At 42.1% G+C, this 12,913-nt stretch overlaps 1 protein-coding gene across 1 annotated transcript in view; it reads left to right on the top strand.

Moving 5' to 3' along the window:
* Positions 1 to 12,913, top strand: part of ANO4 (anoctamin 4) — a 308,805-nt gene that overhangs the window by 181,255 nt on the left and 114,637 nt on the right. The window contains exons 6-7 of the mRNA XM_072973171.1: positions 6,262 to 6,362; positions 9,950 to 9,994. Of these exons, the coding sequence (XP_072829272.1) occupies positions 6,262 to 6,362; positions 9,950 to 9,994 (146 nt within the window). The remainder of the gene's footprint in view (positions 1 to 6,261; positions 6,363 to 9,949; positions 9,995 to 12,913) is intronic.

Below are 12,913 nucleotides of genomic sequence, written 5' to 3'. Positions count from 1 at the left end.
GCTTCTGAGCTCTTAACAAGGTGCTCTGAGAGGGCCGACAGCTGTCCCCAGCGTGGAGCGGAGGAGTCTCGTGTGGGCTCCGTTCTTTGCTGCTGGTGGCAGGGCAGTATGCTTGGGAGACATGGCTTGGTACCCGCGTGCCCTTGTTGAACTCAGTTCTGACTTGGGAGAGGCAGCAGGAACATGAAAGTTCCCAGCTTCCCTTCAGGGAACAAGCCAAACACTGTGGAAACAACTTTGTCTCAGCTCTGTGTCAGCACTGGGGCTGGGGCAACGGCAGTGTCAGCAGGCGAAGGGAGGGTGGCCACAGCGAGGATAGACAAGGGGCACTGCCGATGAGGCCAGCTCCAGGCAGCAGCCCAGGAGCAGCTGCGGGCGGGCTACCTGAGCTGCCCCTGGCTTATCTGACACAGCTCAGCACTTCATCCTTCTAGAAACCCATTCCTCCTGGCTTCTGCTTTATCTCTCCTTGGTTCTCACCTGTCCCTCTGATGGCTCCTTCTCAGTCCCTTGGACAACTGCTTTCCCCTTTTCTAAACCTCTGAATGTCAGTGTGCCCTGACCTCAGTCCTTACCGCTTCCTGCGCTCTTTCCTTAGGTGGTCTCTTCAGGGTCTGTGCTTTTCAGTGTCAGCTACATGCCTGCAGTTCTCAGTAAGTCCCGCCCGCTGAGAGCCAGGCTCACATATCCATTGGTTCTGCTGCTCACTTCTGTGTAACTGTTGCCCGGGTACGTGGAACACGCACATCGTAAAGTAAACAACCATCTTCTCTACATCAGTGTGTGGTACCAACAGTCCAGTCTCCCAGGCAAAACAACCTGCACATTATTCTAGACACTTGATTTTTCTTTCCATTTTCCTCAATGGAGCAATCCCCAGTCCTTTCAAATCGACCTCCAGATAGATCTAGAGTCTGTCCATTTCTCTCCTGCTCGCCACATCCACCGTTCAGCCACCAGTCGTCTCGGCTGGCCTCCTGGAGTACCTGTCCTCTTGCACTTGTCAGTCCTGTGCTCCCTCTGGGACACTCTCCGCAGAGCTTTCAAGGTTTACTTTCTAAAACAAGCGATGCCATCACCACTCTGCCTTTAACCCATTGGTAACTTCCTGTTGACCTTAGGGAAGAGAATCCAGGCTCCTCACCACATTGAGCCTGCCTGGCGGCATCCGTCCCATCTCTGCCCTTCAGCCTGTATCAGATACTCTCCCCACCTCAGGCTCTATAGTGTCCAGTCAGCCGAGCCCTCAGTTCCTGGGATGGTCGCAGGGTCTTCACATTTGCTGTTCCCTCTGCTTGGAGTGCCTTTCACTTGGCTTTTCCCGTGGCTGACATCTTCTTGCCTTTTGGATCTCAGCTTAGATATTACACCTACAGAGATCGAACAGCTGCTCTAAATCAAGTTCTTCTGTCCCACAGCACCATCTTCTTGCCGTTTTTTCTGCTTTTCATTATTTTAAATTATTTGTGGTTTAATGTCGGTCTCCAGCTCCTGTAATTTATCCAAGCACCCAGTGGCGTCCCTGATACGTAGTAGTCGCTTACTGAGTGTCTGTTCAATGTTGTCGAACGAATGAATGTAGCAGCCGTGGAGGGACAGGAGGTGGGAATTGGGGGCTTGACTCTCAATGTTTCTTTCGGTTTAGCCTTGTAGTCAAAGACTGGAAAAATCCTTCTTGGTTGTAAATTCCTTGGTTGTAAGTAACTAGGAGTGCTGTGTTCTTCCCACCACGGCCACTGTGATGTGTCCTTCTTAGACATAATGATGATAAACCTGTTTTGGGGATGTACTCTGAGTACCTTACCTGTATTATGCCATTTATTACAATTCAGTAGCTAGAGATCGCTGTCATTTCCCACTTTATAGGTGAACAGACTGCAGCACAGAGAGGTTCAATAGCATGCCCAAGATCACAGAGCTGGTAAGAGGCAGACATATGAATATGTGCATTTGGACATCAGAGTCTGTGTTCCTAGCTAACCTCTGTGGTCCAGCTACCCATGTGACTCTGTACCTGTACTCTCGCCCAGAGTGACCTCATCCATCTCCATGGATTTAGGTGTTTTTTGTTTTTGTTTTTGAAGGAGAAGTAATTAAGGTTTACTTAGTTGTTTTTGGAGGAGGTACCGGGGATGGATTTAAATACTGTCTACATCCTGGCCACATTTACTTTGTATCTCTGGCCCAGACTGCTCCCTGGAGCTCCAGACTCATTTATCTACCACAGGACGTCTTCTCACTGGCATTGTGAACTTAACATTTCCAAAACTGAGTTCGTGACCTACCCTCGTGCCCCTGCTCCCAAACCCATTTCTCCCTCAGTGTCCTCCTGTCAGCAGTGATTTTGGGAAGCATGAGATGTAGAGATGTGCACATCTACATGTCTTTGAGAGTTGGATTGCTTGGATTAGATAATGGCATGTTGTTTCTTTTTTTCCTTACTGTTGCCTTAATCTAACCGTCAAGACAAGGACCACGATTTCTATATCTTTGTATTCATAGCATCTGTACCTGGAAGGTGTTCAATGTGTTCTTGTTGAATGAATGAGAAAGAGGGAACATTTTCTATGAATCTTACCTATTTCTGCTCCAGGTGTTTTCCATGCTGCTTCTTAATTTCTCCAGTCATCCTTCTAAGGAGATTTTCCAAACTCTTGTAAACGGTCATTTTTCTTCTCCCCAAGGTTCTAACCAAAGGGATTTTTTTTATTGCAATATATTATTGAAACAACTCCGTGTTTCAAAAAATTATTTTCTTTTCTCTTCACTTTGGCACTTTCACACTTGGATTTATGTGGGAAGCAATACTTAATAACAGGGAAAAACCCATTTAGACACAGTAGCCTAATCATTCAGTGCTAGGGAAAAGGGTGATACATTAGCCATGTAATTAATAATCATCTGTTTCACATTTATTTTTCTGGGCTGAAGTTCAGTTTCTCCTTGAAAAACAGAATATGAGTAACAAGCCGCATACACACACAGACCCAGGCATGCGTGTGCACATGTGCGCACACATATAGGACACACGAATAGACATTCATTATCATTCAAGGGAATTCGGTTAACATTTGTCTCAAGATTATCAAGGTAATCTTAAAAAGAGCTTACCTTCCCCACTTTGTTTTTATTACTTTGTTTTCTAAAATATGAAATTCTTTTCAGATTAGTCTGTATAAACTGATAAACAATTCAGAGATTGTGTGTCATCAACACACATAAAAGCCATGGATTTATTTAAACCTCAGAGTATTAGATGAAATTGACAAGGGAATCAAGAGATGTGTGTGTAGACTCAGCTTTAGTCTGGTATAAACTTTCAGTTTGGCTACAGGAGACTCCCTTGCCCGAATCTCTTTCCTCCTTTAAGACACTGAAGGAAACTTCTCTTACAAGTTTGGGAATAAAATGAGGTAATGTGTAAAAGTGCTTCTAAAATTATAAAACACTTAAAAATTATAGTAAAGTGGTGGTTTTATAGTTATTATTGTCATCAATAAGAACAGTGAAGTTATTTTAATCATGCTGAATGAATCAAAACAGTTGCTCTTTTATAGAGAAAACGGGTGGGATACCACGTTAGAAGTTTAGTTGACTCAGAACGTGTTCAGGTAATGAACTTGGCTTTTCCACACACACAATGTGACCCTTCGAAAGGTGTCCTGAGTGGAATATATTGTATTCTTCTTAATGTTATCATAGTCCATGGGAGATCTACAGAATGACTATTTTTGCAGTAGACTATGTATTTTCTGCTCTACATCAATGTTTGGTTGATTCTGTGAATCAATCACATTCCCATTTTGTCTTTATTTTGCACAGTTTTTCTCTCATAAGAAAATGAGAGAGGAAACAACAGGGAGTGAGAACCCTTTCAGGAAGCTGGGTGAATTTAAAGAATTCACAGTATCTCAAGGGAACCTCCCAAGTGAGGAAGCCATAAAACTTTCCTGGACTCTGAAGTGTATCTTGAGTATAAACGTAAAAGCCTATTTTTAGGAAATGTAGTCTTTCTTCTGCTTTACAACTTGGAAAACTATATGATATACTGAAAAGCAAGTGTTAGTCTTTCCCAAAGCACAAAAATGCTCCACTGGTAAGCTTGGAGACCATCTCAGGTCAAGGCAACAGCGTACCATGGAGGGGACACAATGGAGGGTATGTGTGTGTTGTGCTTCTGTGTGTTCTGTCTGGTCTTCGCCACCCCTGAGCTCATTCACATTCCCGGCTACTTGGCTCTCAGCACCCGGTGCAGAGAGGACTGAATGTAATAGGTGGCTGAACAGAAAACTACACATTGCATCTTCAGTGGTTCCCAGCTTGTTCGTTCCCTGGGTGGGCACCTTATTTGCAGTAATTTGCAGTAATTTGCAGTAACCAGTTATGTTGGCTCCAAAAATCCCTTCATCTTCAGTCACTGCCTGTTTCACAGGACTCCTGAGAGCTTTCACCTGGGTCAGAACTGACTGTTCCTATTTTATTGGACAAACACTGGTTGAGGGCTCCCTCTGCAGCAGGCCCTGTGCTCGGCCCAAAGGATTCAACCATGAATAACAGAAACATTCCTTGTCCTCGGGGGACTTAGACACAGAGGTCTGCTTGTCCTAAGCTGAAAGATAAAGCCTTATTTCAGTGTGAACTGCTAGAAAGTTTGATTTTTCTAACTACTGTCAGAGGGTACCCCCTACCATTGTGGATTTGGGCTCTGGCCTCCTCCCCCTGGGAAATTCAGCATCACCAGGGTAGCTGAGAACATTGTAGTTGATACAAGTTTGATCTTCATGATATCTTGAGGAGTTCTTAGGAATTAAATACAGTATTTATAAGCCCAGGAAGAAGACCCTGAATGAAAATATGAGAAATGAATTATAATTGTGCTTCGCCTGCAACATGAAAACAATTCCCTGCAACGCAGATCTCCCCCAGCTAAAGCAGGAGGTTGAGCTATTTTTGTCAGATGTATGAAAATATTGCCTTGATTATCAACACTATTATAAGGAGAGTTCAGCCACAAAGGCCTGAAACATCGTAAACTACAAATTTTTAAATTGATATTCTTCAACTGTAAAAATGTAAGTGATGTGCAGTTCAGACCGACCCTGTGGGAGAAAGATATGGATAAATAATTGGCCATTTTGCTAATTTAAGTGGCTCTGGTTTACTGTTTTCTCATTTTTCTTCTACTTCCTCCTACAACCCAGCCCTCCCCATCCCCGGGAAAACAACTTCCAAAGGAAATCTCTTCACTGGAGATGTGCCTGCAGCCAGAGGCACAGACCAAAACCTGTTGGGTGGTTAACAGAGTGTGAAGTCCTAGTTTTGCTTCTTTGTCTAAGTTCTGTGTTGATGAAAAGCCCCAGAGGAGGCAAAGGTTTGGTGCCAAAGAACGTAGTCCTTTGAAACAGCCCCGCCTGCTGCTGACCCAGATTTAAGCCTCACGTCTCTTAGGTCCCTTCATCTGCACCACCACCAACTTCTGCTTTTGCCTGGATGATGGAGAGCAGCTCCCTTTCTCTCTGCTTTCGCTGCAACTCTCTCTTATACTTTATCCTCCACGCAGCAGCCACAGTGATCTTTGAAAACCTACATCAAAATGACTTCCCCATGTTCCCAGAATAAAGTCCAGCCGTCTTGGTGGGGCCTGTGAAGCACTGTCCATGCTGACAACTCCTGCTCACCTTTCCAGCCTCTTCTCATACCAGTCTCCATGATTAATACTCTCCAACCACTCTCCTCTCCTTCCTGGCCCTCAGACAGGGACATACCCAGCTATTTCCCAACCTGGGACCTTTGCATCTAGAACATTCACCCAATGCTCTTTACCCAACTGGCTCCTTCTTTATATCTCAGCTCACAGGTCCCCTCCTCAGAGAGGACTTTGCTTTAACCTTTGCCCAAAGGAATGGTGCCCCGTCCCAACTCTTTCTCCCATGACTTGGTGGTTATCTTCAGAACACCCATCACTCTCTGAATCTATCCCTCTCTTTTTAACTTGTTTTTGCCTATCTCCTTTTTGGTGTGTGTTTGCAGAATGTAAATGCCATTCATATCTCTTTCGTTCCCAGCTGGTTCTCCAGTGCCTGGCACACAGTGCTGTACTTGTTAAATGGATATATGGACACATAAGGACTTGGATTCTTGCTGGAGGATGCCCCAAATCTTAAACTCTGTACAAGTTCATGTGTTCTAATTTCCAACTCAATTTAAACCATAGGAGACTTGGATATACTTTTCAATTTAGTTTGTTTTTTTCTGTTTCAGTCCTCTCTAATAAATAGTGACATTATCTTTGTGAAGTTGCATGCCCCATGGGAAGTGCTTGGAAGATATGCAGAACAAATGAATGTAAGAATGCCTTTCAGGTAGGTGTGCAAGTGTCTCCCCTCCCCCTGCCCTCCGCTGCTCGTGTACTCCTCTCTCCAAACAACCAGAACTGAAGTGCAGACTGGAACACTATTAGAGAAGAAAATCCTTTGAAAGTTTAAGAAATGCAATAAGTCTTCCTGGCTAATGATGACTTCATGGCTTTTTGTGAAAATGTCTGGCTAATTCAGTCCTTAGGTAGATAGTTCAAGTGCCTGTGAGAAAGAAGTATTTTCTAAGTGGCATTTTCATTTCCAAAGTGCCATTTTTAGAAACCCTGTGTACTGCTTCTTTGAACAGCCAGACCCCAGGATGAGTGGTGTGGGTCCTTACCTACTGGTCCCTTCCAGAAAAAAATTAAAATCTGCTTCCAGTGAAATAAGTTAAAGAAATTTCAGGAAAATGTGATCTTATTTTTAAAATAACCTTTTTAAAAAAAATTTTAAAAGTCAGGTCATTAAATTCTGTGCAAACACAAGCATTGATATTTATTCTGAGGGGAACAGGAATACTTTACATGGATGGCTTAGTGATTTAAAAGGATTTGTCTTCCTTCATCTCATGGTGAATATTCTTATTTTCCCTATAGACTAGGGAAAGGTGATCATTTGCTAGGTGGAAATGAAATAAAGTATTAAACCTCAGATTATAAATGCCAAGATATGTGGGAATAATGGAGTCTCTTAAAGGAGGTGAAGGGATTTAGTACCAAGGATAGTTCCAAAGAGACTAAAGAATTAAATACTTTTGGTTCACAATTTGCCAATAAGACCACATCAGAGGACAGAAATTAAACAAACTGGTGCCAGTTCTAAAATATACCTCTTAGTGAGCTGCGGAAAGTTACCGAGACAGAGAACCATCTATATATATTCTTACAAATGAAGAGGAGCTAGGGACACATTTAGAGAGGGGCAATTTCCATTCATAGACCTGTAATACATCTCCCTGGTGCATCTCATGTTCTTTGTTGATTGGTCTTTCCTAATACCAACTCAAAATAGGGGTTGGGATTTCTAGCATCCATTTGCCTTAAGGCAAAACTCTCAAAGGACAAACATAGTTCTAAGCTTTTGATTTATTTTTGTATTTTAAATAAAATTACCAAGGATATCGTGGAACCCAAGGATTTTTTTTAATTGTATATATTTTTTAAAAGATTTCAAAATTATTTTATAAAATTATATACATATATACACAAAATTTTATATATATATATCTCCACCAGGAGAGAAGGAATAGCAGTTTTGTTTGTTGTTACACTGTATTTATAATTAATCACAGCCAGTTATTTATCAATGTGGATTATTACTATATCACACATAGGGACCAAAAAGGAAAGAAATCTATGCTTAGACAGAGTCATATATCAGACCAACATCTATAGCCAACAGAGCTAAAAAGTCTACCTTTTGATAAAAGTAAGGTAGTGAATCCTAGTGAAACTGACACTCCCCTCCGCAGTGGCAATCTCACCAATATTCTGCCGGGACACGCTTCTTGAGCAAAGAAGCCAAGCAGACTGTGGAAACTTGGGCTGTGTGAATGCACGGCAAGTTCCCCTAGTACCTGGAAGCACTTCATCTCTGAAGGACCTGGCTGTATCATAGGTGGCACCTCTGAACACTCATTACGTAGCAGAGAAGTGCTGCCTGCAAGCAGCGTGAGAACTTCTCTTATGTGGCTTTCAGAGAATGTGATCCAGGCAATAAAATGAAAAGCCTTATTACTGTGAATAGTCATCTTTTTCTTAAATGTAGGAATTCTTGCAGGACAATATTTTAGGAGAAAATACTGTTAATGTGTGGGCACTAATTGGCCTCGTTAATATTGATGTGATTTTACCTAAGCATACTTTCGCTTGATGCGACCAGATGCATTTAAAATTTATGCTATCATTTTGTCCACTGTTTCAGACAAATAATTCTAGCCTAAGGAGACTTATGTATTTCCAAAGGAGAAACTGCCCTGCTGTATCATTTCAACCAAATGTGCAAACATCAATTTGGCTGACTATTTAAATGCCACTAAGAATCTTACCCGTCTTTATTATTTTCAGTAGACTGCACTTAAGAATCCCGGGTTTAGTCTCCTTGGATTTTTATTTCTACAATGTTTAAAAGGAAGTTGAGGAATAGATTTCTTGTGGGAAATTGTCAATAAAACCTGCTTCTGCTAAATATACGTCCATGGATATATGCTGTTTTTAGAGCATTTTTAGGTGTACAAAAAAATGGAGTAGATAGTATAGAGTGTTCCCATATACCCCCCTCACCGCACTTTAGTTTCCTTATTATTAATACCTTGCATTAGTGTGGTATATTTGGTACGATAGACCAATATTGATAAATTATTACTATCTAAAGTCCAGGGGAAGGGTATAGCTCAGTGGTAGACTGCTTGCTTAGTATACACAAGGTCCTGGGTTCCATCCCCAGTATCTCCATTAAAAAGTAAATAAATAAAGTCCATAGTTTAGTCTCTCTGTCTTGTACAATTCTATGGGTTTTGACAGAAGTTATGTATCCCCCCTTATGGTATCATGCAGAATAGTTTCACTGCCCTTAAAAACCCCCTCTGCTCCATTTACCTATCCCTTCTCCCCCCACCCCGAACCCCTGGCAGCCACCGATCTTTTTATTGCCTCTCTAATTCTGTCTTTTACAAACATGGGATATGTTTTTAAGTTTTCACAGATCTGCAATAAGTTTTGGTGTATAAACTTCCCATTTTCTCGAACTGAGATAGCTCAGTAACAGTTCAGAATACATACAGACCATATCAGCTTCATTACTGCCCCATTGGTTGAAGCCCAAACTATGGAAATGGAGATTGCATTTTAATAAAGCATCTGATGCATGTGCTGTCCATTCACACTACACCCAGAATTTGCATCTGTAATACTTCTTAAAATGCGTGTTACCGAAGTACAATAGATCCTTAATAAGTCTGATTTAAAAAAATTTTTTTGCCAGAACTCCTTGGTTTACCTCTTGAATTCACCAGTATGGGGGTCACTGGTTAGGCAGTATGCTCTAGTGTGGTTATTTGCAGCAAGATGTTGATGTTTATTTGTTAGTGTCCTTCCCATACTGGTTATAAATTATGCATATTTTTATGTTACCCTTGCCTATATCAGGTGAGAGAAGCATTCTATAAACTTAAAATGCTATATAAATATTAGTTAGCATAATCACATGCCCATTAAATTATGTATGTGGCAGGCTGGCAATCCATTTCTGCATCCCTGAAAAAAAAAACTGACCTCAGCTGAATTCAGACAAATACCAGTTGCTCCAAATTATTGCTCTGCACAGGTTTTGGTAGGTGAGGAGCAACCATTAAAAAATTACGGTAACGAGGAGGGGAAGAAATATCAATGGAAATTTATTTCATAAGATTTCATGACTCAAAAATGCATGCCCTACGTTCCCACTGCATTTCTCACTGTTAATCTCTTTTTAGTTTTTTCTTCTTCACCTCTTACAGGCTTCTATCTTCAATCTCCTTTCCTTCCTTGCTAGTTCAAACTGTAACTGACGATGGGTTTTCTTCTCGACTGGCTTCATTTTTGCTGTTCTTCCAGGAGAAAAATCTATTACCTGCCCCGCCGGTACAAGTTCATGAGCAGGTTAGTAGCATGCTCTGTCATGATGGTGTTCGTGTCAGCCGTTGGCCTGTGTGCTCCAACAGTGACAAGGAATACAGGCTGGGGAAGCTGGGCCTTTGCCACGTGGGAAACCTGGCTGCCACGCCAAATAGAGCTATTTTTTCAGGGTAGCCTGAAGCAAAAAAACAAAGGTGGCAGTGCTTCTCTTAGAGTCTTCCTTGTGACTGCTCCACACTGAGGAGACAGAATTTATCTACAGGAGTGTTGAGGCTGGCTTTGGAGTTTTTTTCCTCCATTCTTTTCTGTTGGATAAATTACCAGAAAGCCCAGCTGTTTAGAAAGCATCTTTGGTCTGAATGTTATTTTTTTCCCCACACAAATTCCTCCCCCCACTCACTGTGTGTAACTGCAAATCTTGAAGTGCAGACAGTCACCTTTTCAAAAAAAGGTGCAGGGGCCTCCTAAGTTAGTAGTATTTTGTTAATAAAGTATGCAGATGTGTTACCTTACTCAGAAGCCTTCCTACCCTCTTTTTTAACCCCACCTCCCCCCAAATCCTACTGGACGAAATTATCTTTACTGTCCTACGTAGCCTTCCTAAGCTTGTTTTTTGAGAAGTCATGGATGAAGGTGAGGCATTAGTGATGTCCTTGAATTTGATTCTGTGGTGATCATTGGCAGTCAAATTTCAAACTTTTAATTGGTCTTCTACAACCATTCACCCTGAACTGAGCTGATAGTTAAACCTGGAAACCGTTGCATTTGTCTAAACATCTTAAGAGTTGAGTTCTATGAGATTTAAGGCTCAAGTTCACTCTGTTCATGTGCTGTGCAGAAGAATAAGAGTAGTTGATATATACATGTGCACTCAACAAAGTATGGTGTGAGAATGAGCAGTAAAAGAAAGTAAGATGTGGTTTCCAAAAATTTCCCGGAGCAGCTTCCTCATTAGCAATTCTTCTTTCATCAGGCAGTTGCCATGGCATTTGGATTTACCACAATTAGATTAGTCCCTTGGTCACATAATGACCTTCTGCAAAAATCTGATGGACACTTTAGCCTATTTCTGTAGTTCTCAATAGTTCTCAGACTTTAGCCACCATGAGAATCACCTGGAGGGCTTCTTAAAGCACAGATTGCTGGGCCTGTGCTGTAATCTGTGATGCAGATGTCCATCTCTCCACCTGGAAGGTATGGATGGCTCATCCAATTCTGTGTTTCCGGCACTAGCATGTAATAGGTGGGGTGAATGAATGAGTGAATCTCCATACACGTGTGAGGATTTGCATAGGGAAAGGGGAGGTGACAAAGAAAAGCATAGGAAAACCAGGACTGCCTAAAGTGTCAGACAGACTGGGGACTGAAACATTTCCTCACACCATGGGGAAGAGTGAGCAATGAGGGCTTGGAAGAATATGGTGATAAAGGATCCATATAACCCAAGTGTTGGATGGGATATAAGATGCCATCAAGTCCAATTATTCATCAGCTACTTAAACCTTGGCTATAGAATCAGCCAACCTGCATTTGAACATCTCTGGAGAGAGGGAATTCCCAAACCCATCTGTGAACACCTGACTATTAGAAGGTTCTTCCTGAAAATAATCCATAATTTCTCTCTCTTTAGCTTTCACTCTGAAACACCCAGGTTTTAGTTCTGCTCCCTAGATAGACAGAAAATAATCTACAGTAAAACAGCAAAGTATATGAGAAAGATTGAGAGATTTTAGGCAAAAGGACCTAGCATTTAGCAGGTATTTGGAAAATGAGAGATGGTGGTGGGAAGAAAGAGGTTTCCATACTAAAGGGTTGGGAGGTAAAAGAAGAAATTGGAACTCTTTGGAAATTAACAGCAATACAGGTGTGGTGAGAAAGATGATTTTTGTTGTAACAATTCTGTATTATAACTCACAGTAGGTCTTTGAGGTGTTGATGTCCTGAAGGCTTTTGAAACTGATGGCAAAGCTAGAGAATCCAGTTTGGGAGACAAAGCCATAGAGGTCATGACTGTAGCCAGGAGGGTGGATGAAATTTCCCAGGAATGATGTAGGGAGTGAAGAGAAGAGGGCCAGAAGCAGTTCCTTGGAAAATCTGCTTTAAGGAGACAGGAAGATATGGGGAAGATGAAAAGGAACAATTTAAGAAGTAGGAGGGAAACTAAGGGAAGGCAGTGTCAAAGGCACCATGTGTGAGTTCCTGTAAGAAGAGGGGTTCTTTAGCTACTGATGAAGGGTGAGAGATGACACTTGGCTTTGGGTCACCATGGTAACCACCACACTAGCGGTCTCCGTGGAGTGGTGGTTCTCAGACTTCGGCATGCATCAGGATAGTCTGCAGGGCTTTCTCATACTCAGATTGCTGGGCCCTGCCCCGAGGTTTCTGAGGTGAGGCTCAGGGGTTCTCTCTCTAGATCCCTCCATCAAGGTCCCAAGTGATATCGATGTTGCTTATTTGGGACTCTTACATTTTGGGAATGATGACTACTGAGTAGATGGTAGTCAAATCAAATTACAGCTGGTGGAGAACGGACGAGGTCTGCTAGAGCAGGAGGACAGGCAGAGAGACTGTGAACACGCGAGCCAGCACATGTTCTCCGTGTGTGTAGAAGGGAGGTAGTGAGTAAGAGCTTGGAAACCTTTGTTTCTTGAACTGGAAGAACAGCTGACTAAACACTTAACTGTTGGCCTGAAAAAGCTGATGCTACTCAAGTGCTTAAATCACAACCATAGAGGAACCTAGGCAATGGAAACTCTGGGTCAAAATACAGGGAAAGAAACCCTGATTCTGGTTGTATGACGCACTGATTCAGATTCACCACTTAAGATAAGCTTCACTGTTGACCACATAGAAATAAACTTGGGGCATCAGAGTGGTGGTGTAATTTTTCGAAGCCTGATGTCTGATGCGAATTTGTAAATGCAGTTTGTCAGAAAATTTTGT

This window comes from Vicugna pacos, chromosome 12 (genome assembly GCF_048564905.1).
Source record: "Vicugna pacos chromosome 12, VicPac4, whole genome shotgun sequence".
NCBI classification, from domain to species: Eukaryota; Metazoa; Chordata; class Mammalia; order Artiodactyla; family Camelidae; genus Vicugna; species Vicugna pacos.
Note: the sequence above shows the minus strand (reverse complement) of the source record. Positions and strands in the feature narration are given on the sequence as shown.